Here is a 27,412-nt window from a genome sequence, read left to right as displayed (position 1 = left end):
AGTCTTCACAAAGGTGATGTCAGTGGTTGCGGCGGAGCTCAGAAGGAAGGGGATAGCAGTATTCCCTTACTTGGACGATTGGTTGATCAAAGCCAAGTCCCCGGAGCTTGTGTCGCATCATCTGCAGTCAACAACCCAGTTGTTGTTCGACCTGGGCTTTTCGGTGAACGTGCCCAAATCTCACCTGGAGCCCTCTCAGCGCCTCCTGTTCATAGGGGCAGTACTGGATACAACATTGAGTCGAGCCTTTCCTCCGCCTCAGCGGATTCAAGATATTCAGGAATTGGTTCCAATGTTTCGAAATGGAGCGGTAGTTCCAGTCCTCAAGGTCCTTCGTCTGCTCGGTCTGTTCGCCTCCTGCATTCTGTTGGTCACGCATGCTCGCTGGCACATGAGGGCTCTTCAGTGGTGCCTCCGAAGGCAGTGGTCTCAACACAAGGGAGATTTAGAAGGTACTGTCAAGATCTCCAGAGATGCTGCTGTGGAATTGAAGTGGTGGATTGCGGGCAACAATCTTTCACAGGGGAAGCCGTTCGCGCAGTCGCCACCAGTGGCCACGGTAATAACGGATGCCTCCACCCTAGGATGGGGAGCTCATCTGGGGGATCTGGAGATCAAAGGGCTTTGGTCTCCAGAGGAACAGGTGTTTCATATCAATCTGTTGGAGTTACGGGCTGTACGTTTGGCTCTCAAGGCCTTCCTCCCATCCCTTCGTGGTCAGTCGGTACAGGTCCTGACGGACAATACTACCACGATGTGGTACATAAACAAACAGGGAGGAGTAGGGTCGTACCTTCTCTGCAGAGAAGCTCTTCGGCTATGGTCCTGGGCAAAGGACCATCAGATTTGCTTGGTGGCAAATCATCTGGCCGGGGTCTTGAATGTACGTGCGGACAGTCTCAGTCGCCAATTCTCGGCAGACCACGAGTGGCGTCTCCATCCAGATCAAGTCTGTTTAATCTTCCAGATGTGGGGGTTTCCTCGGATAGATCTGTTTGCCACTCGGGAGAACGCGCATTGCCTGTTATTCTGCAGCCTCCAGTATCCGATGCAGGGAGCGTTGGGGGACGCGTTTCAGATAACCTGGTGCGACCAGTTGCTTTACGCGTTTCCCCCCATACCCTTGATTCCTCGAGTGTTGAGGAAAATTCGCCAAGACCGGGCCCAAGTCATCTTAATAGCTCCGGATTGGCCAAGGAGGGTATGGTACTCCGACCTTCTCCAACTCTCACTGTGCCCTCCGCTCCGTCTCCCTCTCAGGGCAGACCTCCTCTCGCAGTCGCAGGGGCAGGTTTTACACCCCAACCTCCAGAGTCTGCACCTACATGCTTGGAGATTGAACGGGGCAACCTGAGTTCCTTCTCTCTCCCGCCTGATGTAGTGGATGTTATCTTAGCGGCCAGGCGACACTCCACTAAATCTATCTACGCTAATAGGTGGTCTAAATTTGTTATGTGGTGTGGAGAGAGACAGATTGATCCCTTACATGCTCATCTGTCACATGTTTTGTCTTTTGCACTGTCTCTAGCGCAGAAAGGTTGTGCAGTAGCTACCATTAAGGGTTATTTGTCGGCCTTGTCAGCCTTCATTTGTCTTCCAGACCAACCATCGTTATTTAAATCCCCTATTGTTCTCAGATTCTTGAAAGGTCTTCTGAATCAATATCCTCCAAAACCATTCGTTATGCCTCAATGGGATTTGTCCTTGGTCCTGACTTTCCTTATGGGGTCCCCTTTTGAGCCTATGCATTCTTGCCCCTTAAGGTATTTGGTTATTAAAACAGTATTCCTGGTAGCTATAACATCTGCAAGGAGAGTGAGTGAGTTGCAGGCCTTATCGGTTAAACCCCCTTATATAACGTTTTATGGGGATAAGGTGGTGTTGAGGACCAAGGCTGCTTTCCTTCCGAAGGTTGTTTCACCCTTCCATTTGGCTCAGACAATCACTTTGTCCACGTTTTATCCTCCGCCTCATCCTTCAAAGGAGGAAGAAAGACTACATCGCCTGGACCCAAAAAGGGCGTTGAGCTTCTATATCGACAGAATGAAGGATATCAGGCTGGAGGATCAGCTGTTTGTCGGATACGTGGGCAAGAGGAGAGGAAAGGCAGTCCACAAGAGAACACTCTCCAGGTGGGTTGTTCTTTGCATTAAAATCTGTTACTCTTTGGCAAAGAAGGATCCGCCTGAGGGCATTAGAGCTCACTCCACCAGAGCTAAGTCGGCCTCTTCGGCCTTGGCCAGGGGTGTTCCTGTGGTTGACATCTGCAAGGCCGCAACTTGGTCGTCCCTTCACACTTTTGTGAAACATTACTGTTTGGACTCTGAGGTCAGAAGGGACGGTCATTTTGCACGGTCAGTGCTGCAGGATTTCTTGGTTTGACCATTTAGGCACCCACCGCCGGGCGTGGTACTGCTTTGGGACTCTATTCATCAGGTGAGGAATCCACAGGTAGTTGTATCCATCAGAAGAACGAGTTACTTACCTTCGGTAACGACTTTTCTGGTGGATACATTAGCTACCTGTGGATTCCTCACGGTCCCACCCGCCTCCCCGTTGCCTTTTTGGTCTCTCCAAGCAATCCTTGAGTGTGCTCCTTTTGGTCTTCAAAGTTGCAATACATTTTGCATGTATGATATTTGTATATATGTGTATATTTATATATAAATCTATATATATATTGGGTATATACATGATTCGTATATATAAATCTACAGCTATTTTATTGCAATGTTGTGTGATTTACAATATTAAGAGATGTTGCTTTGCTCTTTCATTGCATTGGGTTATTATTATTATTCTCATGCACGTAAAAAATGTTGGTACTGTCATCGGCACGTCGGCGAGGACTTCTTATTGCCTGTATGACGTCAGACGGCGTCGCGTGGGCTAGAGTGACGTCCTCGTCGACGTGCAGAGACTAGTAAGAAGATTTCCGTCAAATGCTGGCGCCATGGGAGTATTCATCAGGTGAGGAATCCACAGGTAGCTAATGTATCCACCAGAAAAGTCGTTACCGAAGGTAAGTAACTCGTTCTTTGGGGAGATAACTGCTTACTAGTCTATGCACAGCATGTGTATCTGCAGCTACACATGCGATCGGACGGAAAATGTCACTTACCCAGTGTACATCTGTTCGTGGCATGAGACGTTGCAGATTCACATGCGCCCTCCCACCTCCCCGGGAGCCTGTAGCCGTTATAAGTTGATTAAAGTTAAACTTGTACATTTGAAAATTTGTAAATATAACACTTTTAGTCACATTATGTACATACATACTTACTCCATTGCATGGGCATTATTACTATATACACAACTCCTACCTCACCCTCTGCGGGGAAAACAATCTAAGATGGAGTCGACGCCCATGCACAATGGAGCCGAAATGGGAGGAGTCCCTCGATCTCGTGACTTGAAAAGACTTCTTTGAAGAAAAACAACTTGTAACACTCCGAGCCCAACACTAGATGGCGGGATATGAACAGCATGTGAATCTGCAGCGTCTCATGCCACGAACAGATGTACACTGGGTAAGTGACAGTTTCTATATATATATATATATATATATATATATATATATATATGTGTATATATATATATATATTTTTTTTAAAGAGCAGGCTGTCGTTCCACAGGCCACTGCCTACTATTAAAAAATGAAACTTCAAAGTTTATTTTCTTTTTAAACACATACTGTTTTCCTTTAAAAAAAATAGTGTTAATAAAAAGCAATCACAGACATGGTGGTCTGCTGACCTCAGTAGGCCACCCCATCCCTGTGATAACTGTAATTCCTAATGAGTCACAAATTGCGACCTACCTCATTGTTATTTATGAGGTAGGTTGAGTTGCGACCTTTAGGAATCACTGTTTAACAGATTTAAGTTTTCTAAAATCAGGTATTGCGATTTCCTAATTGTGAGTCAAAGGGAGCCAGGGAGGCTACAATAAGGTATAGTGTAGCAGCCATTTTGCCCCTTTTGTGTCTAGGCAAGATGTCTAAAAATTGTACCAGTTAGGGAAATTGCAGCCACCATCACAGTTTTTAAGAGAGAGATTCCTGCTTCTGCGACCACAGAAATTCTGAAGTAAATGTCTTAATAGAAGAAAAAAGTGATTAAGAGAGACAAATAGTAAGCATGATAGAAAGGTAACCATCATCTTAATGGTTTCTATTGTACCCCACCATGAGGTGTTCTTGGGAGACCACAGACTGAGAAAGTTTTTAATTTTAAGAAGGGTTTGTTTGTAATGAGCAAATGAGCCTAATAGTCTACTGTTAAACCATATACATAGATATTTAATACATTTGGGTTGCCATTGGAGACCCTTGTCTTTAATGCATGATGAAAGATATAATGGGTTGAGAGGAGCACCTCCATTTTGTCCTTATTTAAGAAATAACTTGAAAACTTTGAAAAAGAATAAATGAAATCAGTGATAGCAGGGATTGCTACGTCTATGGCTTGCGTGAATATGAAGAAGTCATTGGCATAAACCATTGTCTTAAATTGTCATTGTTGAAGAAGAAACCCTTAATATTGGATGAGTTGCTAAGAAGGCGAAAATCTGGGTCAATGGAAATAAAGAAAAGTAAGGAAGACAAAGGGTAGCCTTGATGTGTGTCTTGTTGGAGAAAATGCGTCCGTTGATCTTGATGCACGCATCAGGGTCGGAATATAATGACATAGCTTGCTTTTTATTTTATTTTATTTTTTTAAATAAAATTATCCCTGAGCCCACACCAGCTTAGGGTCACCTCTAAATATGGCAAGGTGACTTTGTCAAACACCTTTTCTACTTCAAGTGCAATAGCAGCTGTGGGGGAGTTAGAAGAGGCAGCTCTTTTAATAAAATGACAAAGTTTGAATGTTATCGCTAGCTAGCCTACCCTTAATGAAGCCCGCTTTTGCAAGCTATATAATTTTTGTGATAATGAATTCAAGACGCGTGGCTTTGATCTTTGCATAGATTTTTGATTCCGTACCCATCAAAATTGTACGTATCGAAAATGTTTGGGGTCTAGATGGTCTTTGCCTTCTTTCGTAATTACCAGTTTGGTGGCAATTGAAGCAGTACCTGTGAATTTACCAGTGGCCACAAAATGGTTGAGTGTGGGCTCTAAGCAAGGAATAATCAGTGAGGTCCGAGATTTGTAAAAGCTGATGGAGAAGCAGTCAGGAGTAGGTTTTTTCCCCATGGGATTAATGTGATTTCTTTTCTTTCTCAAGGTTTACTTTTAACTTTGGACCTTATTACAATTTTGGCGGACGGGAACACCCATCTGCCAAACTCCAGATGGGGTGGTGACCACTATGCTGGTGACCTCCCTGTCTGCCCCATTAGGACTTCCCTGCTGGGCTGACTAGCGGAAACCAACGTTTCTGCCGGCCAGCTAAGCGGGAAAGTGATGGCAGCATTGTCGCAGGCAGAACAAAGTTTTCCTTTGCGTCCCTTTGGAAATAGGTGTTACCTGGCTTGGGAGGGCTAGCCTCCCCAAGCCACTGGTATGCTCTGAAGGGCACATTTGGTGCCCTCCTTGCATAAACCAGTTGCACCAGTCCAGGGACCCCTGGTCCCTGCTCTGGCACAAAACTGGACAATGGAAAGGGGAGTTACCACTCCCCTGTCCATCACCACCCATGAGGGTGGTGCCCAGTGCTCCTCCAGGTGGCCGCTTGATTCTGTTATTTTGAGTCCAAGATGGGCAGAGGCCTCTTGGAGCATTTGAGTGGCCAGGACAGACAAGTGACATCACAGCCCCCTCCTAATAGGTGGTCACTCTTCTAGGTGACCAATCACCCTTCCTAGGCTATTTAGGGTCTCCCTCATGGATGGGTCCTCAGATGCGACGTGCAAGATTCCAGCAGGACTCCTCTGCATTGTTTACTTCAACTTCTGGCTACTGGAACCGACAGTCTACATCTATAGCGAAGACACTGCTTGCAAATTGTATCCTCTGCTCCTTCCAGCAACTGCAACATTTCCCAGGCTGTGCATCCTGTAAGAGCGACAGGTTTTCAGTCTGCACGAGAAGCAAGAAGGAATTTCCCTTGGAGTGAAGGAGTCACTCCCCTGCAACCGCAGGCACCAACTGCAACTACGACTGGCTGTGTGGATCTCCTCTCTTCCAGTGCTGCGTGGATCTTGCATCATGGGTGGTGGTCTAGAGTTGTCCCTGTGGTTCTCCCTGCCAGCTTTCCAACTTTGGAGGTGGTAAGTCCTTGCCTCTCCATGCAGGACAGTACCACCGTGCACTGCATCTCTTGCAGCTACCAAGGCTTGTTGGCATCTCCTCCAAGGGATCTTCAGGCTCCGTGTAGCCCTAGCCCCCAGCACTCTTTCACAGCCCTCTACGTGCTTCTCCAGCAACGTGGGACTCCTTTCTAGGTGTTGCGTGGCCTTGCTGCGACTCCTGTGCTTGCTGTCTGTGGGTCATCTGTGGGGGCTTCCTCCTCTTCCTGTGACTCTCTTTACTGTTGAAGGTCACCCGGGACTCCCCTCCATGGGTTGAGACTCCCTGGACCTTGCTGGTCCCTGGCAGCTCCACATTTCTTCTTCCATGACATTTGCCTTTGCCAAGCCTTGTTGGTGGTTTTTCCACACCACTGACCAACTGCAATCCTTCTTCCGGCGTTGGACTTCGACTACATCTTTTCTGGAACTCTTCAGCCGATCCAGTGCTGCACTGCTGACTGCCTTTCTTTACTGATGACCTGGTCCTGCATCCACAGACGGGTGGGTCCTCCCACAACCGGACACTCCAACGTGAACTCTATTGGTCCCATTCCTCTACCAGGATTCACCTTTGGTTTCTTGCAGTCTTGTCTGGGTCTTGCAGATCTTCTTCGGAAGTCCTTTTGGTGGGTTTGGGGAAAACCAGGTACTTTCCTCTTTTCTCCTGGTCGCTGGGGGACACTCTGGTACTTTCCTTTTGGGGTTCCTAGTTCCTCCGTTTTCCCTCTACCGATTCCACTTCCTTGGGTAGGGGCACGACTTTCGCATTCCACTTTCTTAGTATATGGTTTGGTCCACCATAGCTAGGGCCTTCAGAATTTAATATTGTTTTGTGTTGCCTTTTATGCTAATCCTGACTTCTAATGTGTACATAATAGTGTGTTTACTCACCTGCTAATAGAGTATTGCCTATACAATATTTTAGTATTTGTGTTACCATAGTAAAGTACCTTTATTTTTGTAACACTGTGTGGTTCTTTCATGTGTGTAAGTGCTGTGTGAATACAGTGGTATTGCATAAGCTTTGCATATCTCGTAGATAAGTCTTGGCTGCTCATCCACAGCTACCGCTAGAAAGCCTGGCTTCCTAGACACTGACTATACCTCACTAAAAGGTGATACTTGGACCTGGTATAAGGTGATAACACCATAGGTGCTCAACACAGCTGAGGCCAGCTTCCTACACCTGTTCTCGCCAGCCTTTTCATGGCAGTGGTACCACCATGAAAAGGCTGGTGGAGAACAACGTTGTAGTCAACAGGGCAGCGCTGCGCTCAGCGCCGCCTTGGCTGATTGCAATCTGCACCGGCCTTCAGCCTGTTGGGATCAAAAATCCTGGTGGGAATGGTGGTAGGTTGACCGGTCTGCCCACCAACCTCGTAATGTGGCTATCCTCGGAATGCCAGTGCCGTAATCGGGCCCTTTATCCTGTCATTTTCTGAGATATGGGTTTGAGGAATGGAGTTCAGGAATTCTCAGCATTCTTCCTTAAGGGTTAGGACAGTGGGTATATATAATTTGGCATATAAATCTCTAATGACCTTCAAGATATCTGTGGTATTGGCTGTAATTTTAACCCAAGGGTCTTTAATGCTAGAAATATTTAAACTGCTGCGGGTGGGGTGATGAAGTTCTGAACAAAAGAGCTTAAAGGACAACATCTCCGGGTGATACCTACATGTCTGGAGGGAACTCTGTCACATAACTGCAGTGAGTCGAAGAGGGTGCTGGAAAGAGATTGTTTATAAGGCAGGAGCCCTACCACAAAGCCAAATCAAGTATACTAAAGTAAAATAAATTACGTTAGAAGCAAGAGAAACCATCCTTGAAAAGGAGTGGAGAAGTCTCTATAAGTCCCAGGGCTATGGGAAGACATACGTGAGGGGGAGATCGCAGATTTAAATGAACAATGAGTAAGACAAGGAGCCACAGGAGATATTATGGGGGGGAAAGCACTGTAGGACCAAATGTAGAATAAGAACATATCTTCAGAGATAACAAGATAAATGTACATTTTTATCATTTGCAACCAGGTGAACCTGAAGATAATAGTGGGATCCCTAAGGAGGGTACTGGTTGGGTGGTAATGTGTTAAGGACAGTTGATATGTTCAACAAGCACAATCAAACATTTTGAGTCTGAACACGTGAAAATGGCCAGGGATGGACCTTGGGACCTTCAAATAAAAAAGATTAATAAGATACAATGCACATAACTGGTCAAAGATCAGAGGGCAACTTATCAGCAAATTCTCACCTCACAAAAAATGTAGCTGTTAATGGAGAAAGGGCAGGGATGTGAAAGTGCATTTTATATTGAGTCATAATAACTTAATTAAATAGTGGAGCGTATAACAGTGTTAGAAATGCAGTCTTTGGTTGGCAGTCAGGTTACCCCCTGTCCCAGCAAGGACCCTCTCTCTAGTCAGGGTAAGTCACACACAATCCAAATTATCCTGTGCCCACCCCCTGGTAGCTTGGCACTGAACAGTCAGGCTTAACTTGGAAGGCAATGTGTAAAGTATTTGTGCAATAAATCATACAATAACACAGTATAAACACCACAAAAATACACCACATAGGTTTAGTAAAATATAGAATATTTATCTGAGTAGATTAAGGTAATAAACGATCAATATTTGATGAATACAAGTTGAAATATCACTTTTGTAATGATGATGAATAGAGTCTTTAAATCTTAAAAATAATAATGGTCTCTTGCGAGCGCAAAGTACCTGGTTTGTGTCTAAATTATCCGCACTAGACCGCTGAGGAGGAGATGCGTGTAAAACGGTGAGGTGTGCGTTGGTTTCTCCGGGCGCACACAGATGATGCGTCAATGCTTTTCCACGCATCAAGGGCTTTGCATCGATTTCCGGCACACAAGCATGGATCCTCTTCGGGTTGCAGGGTATTTGGACGCCCCTGGGAAGATGCGGTGAAATCCTGGGCGTGCAGGACGAAGTCACAAGCGCTGCGTCGATCCGGGGAAATTTCTGTCACATGGCCGGTGCTGTGTTGATTCTTCTCGCAGGAAGTCGGGCTGTGTCGTTCTCGCTCGACGATGCATCAATCCGGTGGGCCGTGCGTCAAAGTTCCGGTCGAAACGCTGGCGCTGCTGCAATCTCCACTCGGGGAGCGGGGCGCGCCATTCCAGTTCGGCGATACAGTGATAATCTCACCGCAGGGCGGGCTGTGCATTGATTTTCGCCACACAAGGAGTTCTTTGCAGAGATTAAGGCCCTCATTCCGACATTGGCCGGCGGCGGTGATTCTGACTTTCCCGCTGGGCTGGCGGGCGACCGCCTTCAGGCCGCCTGCCAGCCCAGCGGGAAAGAGGCTTCCACGATGAAGCCGGCTCTGAATCGAGCCGGCGGAGTGGAAGCTGTGCGACGGGTGCAGTTGCACCCGTCGCGTATTTCACTGTCTGCGAAGCAGACAGTGAAATACATTTAGGGGCCCTCTTACGGGGGCCCCTGCAGTGCCCATGCCAGTGGCATGGGCACTGCAGGGGCCCCCAGGGGCCCCGCGACCCCCCCTACCGCCATCCGGTTCCCGGCGGGAGAACCGCCGTGAACTGGATGGCGGTAGGGGGGGTCGGAACCTTTCAACAAGCCCATTGGTTTGAGGATGGTAAGGTGGTGGTAAACTGATAGGTAACCCCACACTCATCCCACATGGACTTCATATATGCTGACATGAAGTTTGTGCCTCTGTCAGACACAACCTCCTTCGGGCACCCCACACGGGTAAATATCCCCATTAGAACTCTGGTCACCACCGGTGGAGTCACTGTACTTAGAGGGATTGTCTCTGCATAGCGCGTGGCATGGTCCACCAAAACCAGGATAAACCTGTTGCCTAGGGTGGTTTTGGGGTCCAAGGGACCAAGGACGTTGATGCCCACCCTTTCAAAGGGGGTTCCAACGACGTGAAGTGGTATCGGGGGCTTGAACCTTTTCCCTGTCTTCCCACTAGCCTGGCAGGTTGAAATTCCTCATTTCCTTTCTTTATATTCAATAATGTTTAAATAAAGTATTGCCTATCAGAGTCCAGTAAACAGCAGCCTAGTGCTACAGCTGCAGTGGGGGTCGCATGTAAAGGTCAAAAGGGCCGCATGCGGCCCCCGGACAGTACTTTGAGTATCACTGGTTTAGACGATCAGATCCATGACTTGCGTTTGGCCTCAATAACGTCTATGTGGTTACTTCTATGCTTTATCCCAATGTCTAAAGTACAGCGCAGGCAGCTGCTAACTGTTATCACGTTATCTACAGACTTCGCCTTCTGCTCAGCACCAGCTCTACCTTATTTGATTTGCCACTTCACTGTTATTTTCACAACTACGACATGGCCTTTTTCTGACATACATCTCTCCAGTGGACCAGTGACATTCCACTGCGTCACGACCAGCCTATCTTTGCACCCCTAGTCTTCAAATCCACGTCTGGGTGGGTTGACAGCTCCCTTGTGCATCTCACTCAGACAACCCCTATCACAGGATGCTCAGTGACACTTGCATACTGAATGTGTCTTCCTGGGCTGGGAGAGTGGAGGGCCTGACACTTACATGTCAGAGGACAGTGGCCTGCCCTCACACAATGGACTGCCAAACCCCCTACTGGGACCCTGGCAGACAGGACGGAACTTGTGCACTTCTAAGCCACTCTTTGAAGTCTCCCCTATAAACTGAGTCACTGACCCTACTAAAATACTTCTTGACAAGATACCTACTGGGAAAGGAACTCTGAACCAGAACCTGCAACCTGCTAAGAGAGGCTACCTGGCTGCCCAAAGGACTCACTTGACTGCTTTGCTGTAAAGGACTGGTGCCCTGCTGCCTTGCTGCCATCTGGCACTGCTGAGAAGTGCTCTCCAAAGGCTTGGTTTCAGCTTGCCTCCTGTTCCCTGAAGTCTCAGGGCCAAAAAGACTTCATCTCTGCAAAGAACTACTTGTGCGTTGAAAATCGATGCACAGCCTGCCCTGCAGTGAGAAAATCACTGCATCGCGAACTGGAATGGCGCAGCCCGGCTCCCCGAGTGGAGATCGCGGCACTTCGATGCACGGCCAACCTGATCGATGCATCGCCGAGCCAGAATGACGCAGCCCGACTTCCTGCAAGAAGAATCAACGCAGTGCCTGCCGTGCGGCAGAAATTTCCCCAGATCGACGCAGCTCCTGTGACTTCGTCCTGCATGCCCAGAATTTCTCTGCATCGTCCCCGGGGCGTCCAAATACCCCGCAACCCAAAGAGGATCCAAGCCTGCACGCCAGATATCGACGCAAAGCCCTTGATGCGTGGAAAAGCATTGACGCACATCTCCCCATTTTCCACACATCTCCTCCTCTGCGGTCTAGTGCTGATAATTTCAACGAAAACCAGGTACTTTGCGCTCGCAAGAGACCATTGTTATTTTTAAGAACTAAAGACTCTATTTAATATCATTACAAAAGTGATATTTCAACTTGTATTTATCAAATCTTGATTGTTTTTTACCTTAATCTACTCAGATAAATATTCTATATTTTTCTAAACCTGTGTGGTGTATTTTTGTGGTGTTTATACTGTGTGATTGCATGATTTATTACACAAATACTTTACACATTGCCTACTAAGTTAAGCCTGACTGCTCAGTGGCAAGCGACCAGAGGGTGGTGGGCACAGGATAATTTGGATTGTGTGTGACTTACCCTTACTATAGAGAGGGTCCTTGCTTGGACAGAGGATAACCTGACTCCCAACCAAAGACCCCATTTCTAACATTGGTGATCGGCAGTGAGGATAGGACTTGTATTTGTGCAGTGACATACAATAGCTACGTGTACACTACCTACCCACAGTTGAAGGTCAACTTGATTTTTTATATTCTTCTGCAATTTCATTTTCCATCTAACGTTTTAACTTAATCCTCATTCAACACGTCCCTGGCTGGGTCTCAAGCAGGAGCTGCAGAATTTGACCTAGCCAAGCTGGAGACATACACTGTTAACCAGCTGAAGGGGTTTTGCAACGGGATGGGAGTACCTACCCTGGGTACCTTCAGAAAGGAGGAATACCAAAAGGCGGTGAGGACCTGGGCAGAAGCCCATTCACAAGAGAATGTTGAGGAGGAGGAGCCAGAGGATGGGCCCTCAGAAGATTTTTTGCTATTAGTGGGGGAAGTTACCCCTGAAATTGTGCCCCTTGCTAAACCAGGGATCAGTGTCTCCAGCCATTGCCTGACCGCAGAGGAAAGGAGGGAGGAGAGAGAATTTCAACTACAGTTGGAAAGATTAAAACTGGAGGAGAAAAAAAGCAGAGAGAGAAGCTGAGAGAGCCGAGGATGCAGCTGAGAGAGCAGCTGAGAGAGCCTTGGCTGAAAAGAAACTTTTGTTGGGTCATGGACAGTCTCAAAGAGCTGGATATCAAGGCGAGGCAGCCTGAGTCCAGCAGTGATGGTGGCAGCATACATGCAGGAACCGCTGGGAAAAAGAAGGTTTGTATACCCAAAAATGTGGTGCCAAGTTATGTGGTGGGAGATGACACTGATAGGTGGTTGGCTGCTTATGAAGTTGCACTAAGAGCTCATGGGGTTTCTGAAGAAATGGTGGGGGCAGCCTTTTGGTGGTATGTACCTGTAGTGGGGAGGGACACACTCCTTGCATTGGATCAAAGGGATAAAAACACATATGCATCCATGAAAACCACTTTACTTGCCACGTTTGGGCTTACACTCGAGAAATACCGTCAGAGGTTCAGGGACAGCACCAAGCGCTCCACAAAGAACTGGGTAGACTTTTTTGATTTCTCCCGTAAGGCACTAAATGGATGGGTGTGGGGCAGTAAAGTAGATGACTATTTGGGGTTATATAATTTGATCCTGAAAGAGCATATGTTGAGTGTTTGCTTTACAGAGTTACGCCAGCGCCTAATTGACAGTAAGCTGATTGATCCTAGAAAGCTTGCTGAGGAAGCGGACCACTGAGTTAGGACCAGAGTGTCCAAAAGGTACCGGGGGGACACCCACAAAGGTGGTCAGGGTTCCCACCAGAAGCAAGAGGGGGGAGCAAAACTTACAAATATGGAGTTCTCAAAAGGCGCCCAAAACCATTCCCCAGCAAGAGGGGGGGGAGCGGTGGTAAACAGTCCCCACCTGAATCTGACAATAAACCAGGGTACTTTGACAAGAAGACAGTGAAGTTTATCCCCAAATGCTCAGAGTGCTTCAAGCATGGACTCCCATTGTCCCAAAAGAACGCAGCCCCCCTCCCCCCTGCCCCCCTGGAGGGCAGACACATAGGTTGGCAAGTGGTGCTCTTGGGGGAGTTGGCGGGGAAAGTTTGCTATCCAACTTCTCAGCACAATAAATGCACACTGATGCCAGTGTACATTTTATTGTGAAATACACCCAGAGGGCATCTTAGAGATGCCCACTGAAAACATACCTGACTTCCAGTGTGGGCTGACTAGTTTTACCAGCCTGCCACATGCCAGACATGTTGCTGGCCATATAGGGAGAGTGCCTTTGTCACTCTGTGGCCAGGAACAAAGCCTGTACTGGGTGGAGGTGCTTCTCACCTCCCCCTGCAGAAACTGTAACACCTGGCGGTGAGCCTCAAAGGCTCACCCCCTTTGTTACAGCGCCACAGGGCATCCCAGCTAGTGGAGATGCCCGCCCCTCCGGCCACTGCCCCCACTTTTGGCGGCAAGGCCGGAGGAGATAATGAGAAAAACAAGGAGTCGTCACTGGCCAGTCAGGACAACCCCTAAGGTGTCCTGAACTGAGGTGACTCTAACTTTTAGAAATCCTGCATCTTGCAGATGGAGGATTCCCCCAATAGGATTACGGATGTGACCCCTTCCCCACCGGGAGGAGGCACAAAGAGGGTGTAGCCATTGGCTACTATCCTCCCAGACCTAAACACACCCCTAAATTGAGTTTTTAGGGCCTCCCAGAACCGAGGAAGATAGATTCCTGCAACCTGAAGACGAAGAAGGACTGCTGACCTGAAGCCCTGCAGAGAAGACGGGGATACCAACTGCTTTGTCCCCAGCCCTACCGGCCTGTCTCCCCACTTCGAGAAAAACTGCAACAGCTACGCTTCCCACATGGTCCAGCGACCTCTGAAGCCTCAGAGGACTACCCTGCATCTAAAAGGACCAAGAAACTCCAGAGGAGAGCGACCCTGTTAAACCAACTTGCAACTTTGCAACAAAGAAACAACTTTTACAGACCACATGTTTCCTGCCGGAAGCGTGAGACTTCCCACTCTGCACCCGATGCCCCCGGCTCGACCTGCGGAAAACTAACTCTACAGGGGGGGACTCCCTGGCGACTGCGAGCCCGTGAGTAGCCAGAGTTGACCCCCCCCCCCCGGAGAGCCCCCACAGCGACGCCTGCAGAGGGAATCCAGAGGTTCCCCCTGACCGCAACTGCCTGTAACAAGGGACCCGACGCCTGGAACCAACACTGCACCCGCAGCCCCCAGGACCTGAAGGAACTGAACTAGAGTGCCAGAGTGACCCCCAGGCAACCCTCTGCCTAGCCCAGGTGGTGGCTATCCCGAGGAGCCCCCCCCCGTGCCTGCCTGCCTTCATCGTTGAAGTGACCCCCAGGTCCCTCCATTACTTTCTATCTAAAACCCAACACCTGTTTGCACACTGCACCCGGCCGCCCCTGTGCCGCTGAGGGTGTACTTTCTGTGCCTGCTTGTGTCCATCCCCCCCCCGGTGCCCTACAAAACCCCCCTGGTTTGCCCTCCGAAGTCGCGGGTACTTACCTGCTGGCAGACTGGAACCGGGGCACCCCTATTTCCATTGAAGCCTATGCGTTTTGGGCACCACTTTGACCTTTGCACCTGACCGGCCCTGAGCTGCTGGTGTGGTAACTTTGGGGTTGCCTCGAACCCCCAACGGTGGGCTACCTTGGACCCAACTTTGAACCCTGTAAGTGTTGTACTTACCTGTGAAACTAACATTTACTTACCTCCCCCAGGAACTGTTGATTTTTGCACTGTCCAATTTCAAAATAGCTTATTGCCATTTTTGCCAAAACTGTACATGCTATTGTGATGATTCAAAGTTCCTAAGATACCTGAGTGAAATACCTTTCATTTAAAGTATTGTTTGTAAATCTTGAACCTGTGGTTCTTAAAATAAACTAAGAAAATATATTTTTCTATATAAAAACCTATTGGCCTGGAATTGTCTTTGAGTGTGTGTTCCTCATTTATTGCCTGTGTGTGTACAACAAATGCTTAACACTACTGTAGGAAGTTGGCTCTGTATGCACTATTTCAAAGTAAGGAATAGTATGCACAGAGTCCAAGGGTTCCCCTTAGAGGTAAGATAGTGGCAAAAAGAGATAATACTAATGCTCTATTTTGTGGTAGTGTGGTCGAGCAATAGGCTTATCAAAGGAGTAGTGTTAAGCATTTGTTGTACATACACAGAGGCAATAAATGAGGAACACACACTCAGAGACAAATCCAGCCAATAGGTTTTGTTATAGAAAAATATATTTTCTTAGTTTATTTTAAGAACCACAGGTTCAAATTCTACATGTAATATCTCATTTGAAAGGTATTGCAGGTAAGTACTTTAGGAACTTTGAATAATTACAGTAGCATATATACTTTTCACATAAAACACAAATAGCTGTTTTAAAAGTGGACACAGTGCAATTTTCACAGTTCCTGGGGGGAGGTAAGTTATTGTTAGACTTAGCAGGTAAGTAAATCACTTACAAGTCTCAGGTTTGGGTCCAAGCAACCCCAAAGTTACCACACCAGCAGCTCAGGGCCGGTCAGGTGCAGAGTTCAAAGTGGTGCCCAAAACGCATAGGCTTCAATGGAGAGAAGGGGGTGCCCCGGTTCCAGTCTGCCAGCAGGTAAGTACCCGCGTCTTCGGAGGGCAGACCAGGGGGGTTTTGTAGGGCACCGGGGGGGACACAAGTCCACACAGAAAGTACACCCTCAGCAGCGCGGGGGCGGCCGGGTGCAGTGTGCAAACACGCATCGGGTTTTCAATGGTTTTCAATGAGAGACCAAGGGATCTCTTCAGCGGTGCAGGCAGGCAAGGGGGGGGGGGGGCTCCTCAGGGTAGCCACCACCTGGGCAAGGGAGAGGGCCTCCTGGGGGTCACTCCTGCACTGAAGTTCCGTTCCTTCAGGTGCTGGGGGCTGCGGGTGCAGGGTCTTTTCCAGCCGTCGGGATTTCAGAGTCAGGCAGTCGCGGTCAGGGGGAGTCTGGGGATTCCCTCTGCAGGCGTTGCTGTGGGGGTTCAGGGGGGACAACTTTGGTTACTCTCGGTCTTGGAGTCGCCGGAGGGTCCTCCCTGAGGTGTTGGTTCTCCACCAGTCGAGTCGGGGTCGCCGGGTGCAGTGTTGCAAGTCTCACGCTTCTTGCAGGGAGTTGCAGGGGTCTTTAAATCTGCTCCTTTGAAACAAAGTTGCAGTCTTTTTGGAGCAGGGCCGCTGTCCTCAGGAGTTTCTTGTCTTTCTTGAAGCAGGGCAGTCCTCTGAGGATTCAGAGGTCGCTGGTCCTTTGGAAAGCGTCGCTGGAGCAGGTTTCTTTGGAAGGCAGGAGACGGGCCGGTAGGACTGGGGCCAAAGCAGTTGGTGTCTTCTGTTCTTCTTCTGCAGGGGTTTTTCAGCTCAGCAGTCCTCTTCTTCTTGTAGTTTCAGGAATCTAAATTCTTAGGTTCAGGGAAGCCCTTAAATACTAAATTTAAGGGCGGGTTTAGGTCTGGGGGGTTAGTAGCCAATGGCTACTAGCCCTGAGGGTGGGTACACCCTCTTTGTGCCTTCTCCCAAGGGGAGGGGGTCACATTCCTATCCCTATTGGGGGAATCCTCCATCTGCAAGATGGAGGATTTCTAAAAGTTAGAGTCACTTCAGCTCAGGACACCTTAGGGGCTGTCCTGACTGGCCAGTGACTCCTCCTTGTTATTCTCATTATCTCCTCCGGCCTTGCCGCCAAAAGTGGGGCCGTGGCCGGAGGGGGCGGGCAACTCCACTAGCTGGAGTGCCCTGCGGTGCTGGAACAAAGGGGGTAAGCCTTTGAGGCTCACCGCCAGGTGTTACAGCTCCTGCCTGGGGGAGGTGATAGCATCTCCACCCAGTGCAGGCTTTGTTACTGGCCTCAGAGTGACAAAGGCACTCTCCCCATGGGTCCAGCAACATGTCTCGGTGGTGGCAGGCTGCTGGAACCAGTCAGCCTACACAGATAGTCGGTTAAGGTTTCAGGGGGCACCTCTAAGGTGCCCTCTGGGGTGTATTTCACAATAAAATGTACACTGGCATCAGTGTGCATTTATTGTGCTGAGAAGTTTGATACCAAACTTCCCAGTTTTCAGTGTAGCCATTATGGTGCTGTGGAGTCCGTGTTTGACAGACTCCCAGACCATATACTCTTATGGCTACCCTGCACTTAAAATGTCTAAGGTTTGGCTTAGACACTGTAGGGGCACAGTACTCATGCACTGGTGCCCTCACCTATGGTATAGTGCACCCTGCCTTAGGGCTGTAAGGCCTACTAGAGGGGTGACTTATCTATACTGCATAGGCAGTGTGAGGTTGGCATGGCACCCTGAGGGGAGTGCCATGTCGACTTACTCGTTTTGTTCTCACCAGCACACACAAACTGACAAGCAGTGTGTCTGTGCTGAGTGAGGGGTCCCCAGGGTGGCATAACATATGCTGCAGCCCTTAGAGACCTTCCCTGGCATCAGGGCCCTTGGTACCAGGGGTACCAGTTACAAGGGACTTACCTGGATGCCAGGGTGTGCCAATTGTGGAATCAAAAGTACAGGTTAGGGAAAGAACACTGGTGCTGGGGCCTGGTTAGCAGGCCTCAGCACACTTTCAATTCAAAACATAGCATCAGCAAAGGCAAAAAGTCAGGGGGTAACCATGCCAAGGAGGCATTTCCTTACAACTACCCTCTGATAAGCCTATTGCTCGACCACACTACCACAAAACAGAGCATTAGAATTATCTCTTTTTGCCACTATCTTACCTCTAAGGGGAACCCTTGGACTCTGTGCACACTATTTCTTACTTTGAAATAGTATATACAGAGCCAACTTCCTACATTGGTGGATCAGCGGTGGGGTCTAAGACTTTTCATTTGCTGGACTACTCAGCCAATACCTGATCACACGACTAAATTCAAAAAATTGTCATTAGAAACTGATTTTTGAAAATTTAACTATTTTTCTAAATCTTTAAAAGTCCTGTTAGGGCCTTGTGTTAGTCCCTGTTAGCATTTCTTTTAGAGTTTAAAAGTTTTGTAAAAGTTTAGATTAAGTTCTAGAGATAGTTTTAGATTCTTAAAAAGTATTCCAACTTTTAGAGAAATAATGTCTGCTGTAGAAGAGATGGTGGTGGAGCTCAACCTCACCCCTTACCTGCATCTTAGGATGTCAGAATTAAGGACTCTCTGCAAAATCAAAAAGATAAAAACTGGTTCAAACCCTACCAAAGTGCAGCTTCAGGAGTTCTTGGCAGAGTTTGCTAAAAACAACCCCTCTGATGATGTCCTCACAGAGGGGGAAACTAGTGATGTGGAGGAATTCCCACCTCCAGTCCTAGTTAGGGACAAGGGTTTCTCCAACCCTGACTCCACAAGTGATAGTCCGAGATGCTGTTTCTCCCACAGGGGAGTCCAGCAACTCTGGAAGTATTGAGGGCAGCCTCAATGAAGATGACCTCCTGTTAGCCAGGATGGCCAAATGATTGGCTTTGGAGAGACAGCTCCTAGCCATAGAAAGGGAAAGACAAGAGATGGGCTTAGCTCCCATCAATGGTGGCAGCAACTTAAATAGGGTCAGAGATACTCCTGACATGCTAAAAATCCCCAAAGGGATTGTAACTAAATATGAAGATGGTGATGACATCACCAAATGGTTCACAGCTTTTGAGAGGGCTTGTACAACCAGAAAAGTAAACAAATCTCACTGGGGTGCTCTCCTTTGGGAAATGTTCACTGGAAAGTGTAGGGATAGACTCCTCACACTCTCTGGAAAAGATGCAGAATCCTATGACCTCATGAAGGCTACCCTGATTGAGGGCTTTAGATTCTCAACTGAGGAGTACAGGATTAGGTTCAGAGGGGCTCAAAAATCCTCGAGCCAGACCTGGGTTGATTTTGTTGACTTCCCAGTCAAAACACTGGATGGTTGGATTAATGGCAGTGGTGTAAATGATTATGATGGGCTGTACAATCTGTTTATGAAAGAACACCTTTTAAGTAATTGTTTCAATGATAAACTGCATCAGCATCTGGTAGACCTAGGTCCAATTTCTCCCCAAGAATTGGGAAAGAAGGCAGACCATTGGGTCAAGACTAGGGTGACCAAGACTTCCACAGCGGGTGACCAAAAGAAAGGGGTCACAAAGACTCCCCAGGGGAAGAGTGTTGAGACATCCAAGGGTAAAAGTAAAGAGTCTTCTACAGGGCCCCAAAAACCTGCTCAGGAGGGAGGGTCCAACGCCTCTTCACAACCCAATTTTGGGTACAAGGGTAAAAACTTTGATCCCAAAAAGGCCTGGTGTCGTAGCTGTAATCAGCAGGGACACTAAACTGAAGACCAGGCCTATCCCAAGAAAGGTTCCACTTCTACTTCTACTCCAGTTAGCACTGGAATAGCCAGTCTCCAGGTGGGATCAACAGTGTGCCCAGAGCAAATCAGGGTTCACACTGAAGATACATTAATTTCTGAGGGTGGGGTGGACTTAGCCACACTGGCTGCCTGGCCCCCTAATATGCAAAAATACAGGCAGCAACTCTTAATTAATGGGACTAGTGTAGAAGGCCTGAGGGAAACAGGTGCCAGTGTCACAATGGTGACAGACAAACTGGTTTCCCCAGGACAATAGCTGACTGGACAAACCCATCCAGTCACCAACGCTGACAATCAGACTAAAGTACATCCCATGGCTATGGTAACTTTAGAATTGGGAGGGGTCAATGGCCTGAAACAGGTGGTAGTCTCTTCAAATATCCCAGTAGACTGTTAACTTGGAAATGAACTGGAGTCCTCAGCATGGGCTGAGGTAGAACTCAAGACCCATGCAGCCATGCTGGGTATCCCTGAACTGGTGTGTGTCAAAACAAGGGCACAGTGTAGAGCTCGGGGTGAAACAGAGGTGTTGGAGCCTGGAATGATGGCCCAACCCTCCAAGAGAAAAGGAAAGAAGACTGGGGAACCAGCTTCAACACAACAAAAGAAAAAGAACCTCTCTTCCCAGGAAGAAATTCTGCCCTCTGAGGGAACTGAGCCCATGGAGTTGGAACCTTATCAGGTTGAACTCTTAGGCCCAGGGGGACCCACAAGGGAACAGTTGTGTAAGGGGAAAGAAACCTGTCCCTCTCTTGAAGGCCTCGGGCAGCAAGCTGCTGAGGAAACCAAAGGAAAAATCACTGGAACACATAGGGTCTATTGGGAAGATGGACTCCTCCACACTGAGGCAAGAAATTCCAAACCTGGTGCCACTAGGAGAGTGTTAGTGCCTCAGGAGTTTAGGAAGTTCATTTTGAACTTAGCCCATGATATTCCACTTGCTGGGCATTTGGGACAAAACAAGACTTGGGAGAGGTTAGTCAGCCATTTCTATTGACCCAACATATCCCAGAAAGTAAAGGAGTTTTGTGTCTCCTGTGCCACCTGTCAAGCCAGTGGTAAGAAAGGTGGCCATCCAAAGGCCCTCCCTCATTCCACTTCCAGTGGTGGGGGTCCCCTTTGAAAGAGTGGGTGTGGACATAGTTGGTCCACTTGAACCTCCCACAGCCTCAGGGAACCAGTACATACTAGTAGTAGTGGATCATGCTATTAGATACCCTGAAGCAATTCCCCTTAGGTCCACTACTGCCCCTGCAGTAGCTAAAGCACTCATTGGTATCTTTACCAGAGTGGGATTTCCTAAGGAGGTGGTGTCTGACAGGGGTACCAACTTCATGTCAGCATACCTGAAACACATGTGGAATGAGTGTGAGGTGACTTAAAAATTCACCACACCATACCATCCGCAAACCAATGGTCTTGTGGAAAGATTCAACAAGACATTGAAGGGCATGATCATGGGGCTCCCTGAAAAGCTCAAAAGGAGATGGGATGTCCTCTTTCCATGTCTGCTTTTCGCCTACAGAGAGGTGCCTCAGAAGGGAGTAGGGTTTTCCCCCTTTGAACTTCTGTTTGGCCATCCTGTAAGGGGACCACTAGGTCTTGTAAAAGAAGGCTGGGAGAGACCTCTTCATGAGCCTAAACAAGATATAGTGGACTAGGCCTACGTTCCAGGATGGCAGAGTACATGGAAAAGGCAAGTAAAAACCTTGAGGCCAGCCAATAACTCCAGATGATGTCGTATGACCAAAAGGCTGCTATGGTTGAGTTTCAGCCAGGGCAGAAAGTCTGGGTTCTGGAGCCTGTGGCTCCCAGGGCACTTCAGGGCAGATGGAGTGGCCCTTACCCAGTGCTAGAGAGAAAGAGTCAGGTCACCTACCTGGTAGACCTAGGCACTAGCAGGACCCCCAAAAGGGTGATCCATGTGAACCGCCTCAAACTCTTTCATGACAGGGCAGATGTAAACATGTTAATGGTTACAGATGAGGACCAGGAAGCTGAGGGTGAACCTCTCCCTGATCTCCTCTCCACTGAGCCTAAAGATGGCTCAGTAGATGGAGTGATCTATTCAGACACCCTTTCTGGCCAACAGCAAGCTGACTGTAGGAAGGTCTTACAACAGTTTGCTGAGCTCTTTTCCCTAACCCCCGGTCAGACACACCTGTGTACCCATAATGTGGACACAGGAGACAGTATGCCTGTCAAAAACAAAATTTTCAGACAGTCTGACCAAGTTAAGGAAAGCATCAAATTGGAAGTCCACAAGATGCTGGAATTGGGAGTCATTGAGCACTCTGACAGCCCCTGGGCTAGCCTAGTGGTCTTAGTCCCCAAACCTCACACAAAAGATGGTAAGAGAGAGATGAGGTTTTGTGTGGACTACAGAGGACTTAATTCCGTCACCAAGACGGATACCCATCCCATTCCAAGGGCAGATGAATTAATTGATAAATTGGGTGCTGCCAGATACTTAAGTACCTTTGACTTGATAGCAGGGTACTGGCAAATCAAAATGGCACCAGGAGCAAAAGAAAAGACTGCATTCTCCACACCTGATGGGCATTATCAGTTTACTGTAATGCCCTTTGACTTAAAGAATGTCCCTGCCACCTTCCAAAGGCTGGTGAATCAAGTCCTTGCTGGCTTGGAGTCCTTTAGTGCAGCTTATCTTGACGATATTGCTGTCTTTAGCTCCAGCTGGCAGGATCACCTGGTCCACCTGAAGAAGGTTTTGCAGGCCCTGCAAGCAGCAGGCCTCTCTATCAAGGCATCCAAATGTCAGATACGGCAGGGAACTGTGGTTTACTTGGGACACCTTGTAGGTGGTGGCCAAGTTCAGCCACTCACACCCAAGATCCAGACTATTCTGGATTGGGTAGCTCCAAAAACCCAGACTCCAGTCAGGGCATTCCTTGGCTTGACTGGCTACTACAGGAGGTTTGTGAAGGGATATGGATCAGTAGTGACACCCCTTACAGAACTTACCTCCAAGAAAATGCCTAAGAAGGTAAACTGGACTATAGAATGCCAACAGGCCTTTGACACTCTGAAACAAGCTATGTGCACAGCACCAGTTCTAAAAGTTCCAGATTACTCCAAGCAGTTCATTGTGCAGACTGATGCCTCTGAACATGGGATAGGGGCAGTTTTGTCCCAAACAAATGATGATGGCCTTGACCAGCCTGTTGCTTTAATTAGCAGGAGGTTACTCCCCAGGGAGCAGCGTTGGAGTGCCATTGAGAGGGAGGCCTTTGCTGTGGTTTGGTCCCTCAAGAAGCTGAGACCATACCTCTTTGGTACTCACTTTGTTGTTCAAACTGACCACAGACCTCTCAGATGGCTAATGCAAATGAAAGGTGAAAATCCAAAACTGTTGAGGTGGTCCATCTCCCTACAGGGAATGGACTTTATAGTGGAACACAGACCTGGGACTGCCCATGCCAATGCAGATGGCCTTTCCAGGTTCTTCCACTTAGAAAATGAAGACTCTCTTTGGAAAGGTTAGTCTCATCCTCTTTTTTTTTTGGGGGGGGGGGGGCTTGTGTTAGGAAATGCCTCCTTGGCATGGTTACCCCCTGACTATTTGTCTTTGCTGATGCCAAGTTATGACTTGAAAGTGTGCTGAGGCCTGCTAACCAGGCCCAGCACCAGTGTTCTTTCCCTAAACGGTACCTTTGTCTCCACAATTGGCACAACCCTGGCACCCAGATAAGTCCCTTGTAACTGGTACCCCTGGTACCAAGTGCCCTGATGCCAGGGAAGGTCTCTAAGGGCTGCAGCATGTCTCATGCCACCCTGGGGACCCCCTCACTCAGCACATGCACACTGATTGCCAGCTTGTGTGTGCTGGTGGGGAGAAAATGACTAAGTTGACATGGCACTCCCCTCAGGGTGCCATGCCAACCTCACACTGCCTATGGCATAGATAAGTCACCCCTCTAGCAGGCCTTACATCCCTAAGGCAGGGTGCACTATACCACAGGTGAGGGCATAGGTGCATGAGCACTATGCCCCTACAGTGTCTAAGCAAAACCTTAGACATTGTAAGTGCAGGGTAGCCATAAGAGTATATGGTCTGGGAGTCTGTCATATACGAACTCCACAGCACCATAATGGCTACACTGAAAACTGGGAAGTTTGGTATCAAACTTCTCAGCACAATAAATGCACACTTATGCCAGTGTACATTTTATTGTGAAATACACCAAGAGGGCATCTTGGAGGTGCCCCCTCAAAACATACCCGACTTCCGGTGTGGGCTGACTAGTTTTACCAGCCTGCCACACACCAGACATGTTGCTGGCCACATGGAGAGAGTGCCTTTGTCACTCTGTGGCCAGGAACAAAGCCTGTACTGGGTGGAGGTGCTTCTCACCTCCCCCTGCAGGAACTGTAACACCTGGCGGTGAGCCTCAAAGGCTCTCACCCCCTTTGTTACAGCGCCACAGGGCATCCCAGCTAGTGGAGATGCCCGCCCCTCCGGCTACTGCCCCCACTTTTGGCGGCAAGGCAACAGCGACGCATCCCCCAGAGTCCAGCGACCTCTAAAGCTCAGAGGACTACCCTGCATCTAAAAGGACCAAGAAACTCCTGAGGACAGCGGCCCTGTTCAACCAACTTGCAACTTTGCAACAAAGAAACAACTTTTAAAGACCACACACTTCCCGCCGGAAGCGTGAGACTTCCCACTCTGCACCCGACGCCCCCAGTTCTACCTGAGGAAAACTAACTCTACAGGGAGGACTCCCCGGCGACTGCGAGCCCGTGAGTAGCCAGAGTTGACCCCCCTGAGCCCCCACAGCGACGCCTGCAGAGGGAATCCAGAGGTTCCCCCTGACCGCGACTGCCTGCTTCAAGGAACCCGATGCCTGGAAAACACACTGCACCGGCAGCCCCCAGGACCTGAAGGAACCGAACTCCAGTGCAGGAGCGACCCCCAGGCAGCCCTCTTCCTAGCCCAGGTGGTGGCTACCCCGAGGAGCCGCCCCCCCTGCCTGCCTGCATCGCTGAAGAGACCCCCGGGTCTCCCCATTGATCTCTATTGAAAACCCGACTCCTGTTTGCACTCTTCACCCGGCTGCCCCTGTGCCGCTGAGGGTGTACTTTCTGTGCCTGCTTGTCCCCCCCCCCCCCCCCTCCCCCCACCCTGGTGCCCTACAAAACCCCCCCTGGTTTGCCCTCCGAAGTCGCAGCTACTTACCTGCTGGCAGACTGGAACCGGGGCACCCCTGTTTCCATTGAAGCCTATGCGTTTTGGGCACCACTTTGACCTCTGCACCTGACCGGCCCTGAGCTGCTGGTGTGGTAACTTTGGGGTTGCCTTGAACCCCCAACTGTGTGCTACTTTGGATCCAACTTTAAATCCATAGGCTAATCATGCAGTCCCCTACGGAAAAAAATAGTTAGTTTGCCAATTTTAAAGCAATAACTCTGCATCTCAGTGAAAACGACTAAATTCATAAGCAAATAACATTTAAAAAGGCTCCACAGTGTACATATCTGTAGCTGAAGCAACAAAGAGAAAGGAGGCTCAGGAAGGAGAAGTGTTTTCAGTGGAGAACTGTACTCTGGTTTGCTATGGATTGAAGTTTTTTCTTTCCCATTTGTTCTATAGGAAATGTAGTTAACAGTCCAGAAAGAAAGCATGATCCTTGTCTCCGGTGCCGACTTAAAATTCTCACACCCTCCTGTAAACTGATCTACAGTTTACTTCCATGTTGTGTTAAGCAATGTTACTGGTCTCACACGTCTGTAAGCAACTTTTTGAAATGCAATTTGACTCTGTAGTTGCAAAAAAATAATAATAATCAAGTGATAAGTTGTACAGAATACACAGCCATATTGTTTTAGTTAGACACAGGCATTGGCATAGTTTCCGTAGAAATACAAAAAGACACACACGTAGTTGTTAGCATTGCTTCATTCTTCCAGTCTTGATACTGTGACATTCGAATGCACTTGTTCCTACATTGTGTATATTTAATTTTACATTTCGTACCTGTGGCATCCTATGAGATGAACTTTCTTATCTGGAAACTTTGCAATTCTCAAGACACCAGCCCACTTAGGAACCTTGATAACCTCACTCATTTGTCACAGGCTGAGGGAGATGGCATGCATACATTTATTAATGGAAGATGAGATGACATTGTTTGACTTGCGTTTTTTTGTCATCCATGTGAAACACAATCAAATACATCTGGGTTTGTATTTGCGTTTTCAGTGTTTGTGTATGTAGGCAATGCTTATTCATTTTTGTCTTCTAATTATGATGATGCAGTATTATAACTGTGTAAATACTCGCTTGAACACACATCTGATTCATTATGTGTGTTTCTAAGCTGCCGTGCTGTACAGTGATGTTGCATATTTCGCAAGAATAATTGCTTTTCCTTATAGCTTTTATCATCTTATTAATTAGCCAAAGAATATGTGAAGCCCTATGTCAGACCAGTGATGCAGGAGCTGTTGCACATTGTAAGAGAGACTGAGAATGATGACCTGACGAATGTAATTCAGAAGATGATCTGCGAGTACAGTCAGGAAGTGGCTTCTATAGCAGTAGACATGACACAGCATTTGGTATGTGACAACTGAAATGGCAAAAGCGTTGATATGGAACTTATATCTATGGATGTTGTTTTCATGTGGCCTAAAAGTGTTACTCTAAACTTAAGTTACTTTTGTTATTTTGTATTCCTTTTCTTTCTCTCTGGACATATCTGCCTTTCTCTTTTTTAAATAACAATTCTTTATTACATTTGTTGTGACTAAATGCAGAGCAGAATACCCACCAGGGTCACAGTGAAAAACAAAACAATCAACTAGAACATCATCCATTCAAAAATGTGTGCAACTCACCTTGCCCTTCGGAAAGGACTAGCATGTCAGCCAGATCACGCCCACCTCAGGTCAGCTCAAGAGCACAGGATCGTCCCTGCTACACCCCACTCCCCCCTCATCCCCCCGCCCCAAAAAAAAATCCCCCATCCCCCTCCAGGTTGTGGAGTGAGAGAGGTCCTAGTCCTGCGAGATTGGATAGAAGAATGGACCAGTGCCTAGAGGGTCATGAGGGGGATGATGGAGGCGTGCAAAAATAAATCAGTGAGTGCAGAGGAGCCCCTGAACTGGCCAGTCACACAGACAGTTTCAGTTTCACCTCTTGATGAACATACCCCAGACTTCATCAAAAGTTGCTAATTTATTGCTGCACATATAGATGTCAAAGCGGGCCATGTCATACATACTGTCCGGCCAGGACTAGAGGGAGGAGACTTGTGCCGTTTTCCAGTGGTGTAGTATTGCCAGTTTAGCCACACCTAGAGCTGTGGAAAGCCATCTGTTGACATGCTTTGTCATAAGAGGAGGTCAGCATTGTTGTGTAGGAAGAACAGACTGGTGGTGAGCAGTCTATTCACTTGTAAGTCTCTCTTCAACAGGTGCCAGAGCTGAGTGCAAAAAAGCATGCATTGCTGCAATAAATGGACTGTCACATCTTTCCTGGCAAATCACCAACCGCGAAAGTCCTTACTTAGGCAAGCTCAACACAGTTTCTGTGGATACCAGTGCCAT

The 27,412-nt window shown here is 48.1% G+C and overlaps 1 protein-coding gene across 2 annotated transcripts in view; it reads left to right on the top strand.

Moving 5' to 3' along the window:
- IPO8 (importin 8) overlaps positions 1-27,412 on the top strand; it is a 650,601-nt gene that overhangs the window by 318,339 nt on the left and 304,850 nt on the right. For both annotated transcript variants that reach the window (XM_069228192.1, XM_069228193.1), the window contains exon 15: positions 26,262-26,422. In XM_069228192.1, the coding sequence (XP_069084293.1) occupies positions 26,262-26,422 (161 nt within the window). The remainder of the gene's footprint in view (positions 1-26,261; positions 26,423-27,412) is intronic.

The sequence above is a fragment of the Pleurodeles waltl genome, chromosome 4_1 (assembly GCF_031143425.1).
Source record: "Pleurodeles waltl isolate 20211129_DDA chromosome 4_1, aPleWal1.hap1.20221129, whole genome shotgun sequence".
In the NCBI taxonomy this organism is placed as follows: domain Eukaryota; kingdom Metazoa; phylum Chordata; class Amphibia; order Caudata; family Salamandridae; genus Pleurodeles; species Pleurodeles waltl.
The sequence above is the reverse complement of the archived record's forward strand: the minus strand, read 5'-3'. Positions and strand labels throughout refer to the sequence as shown.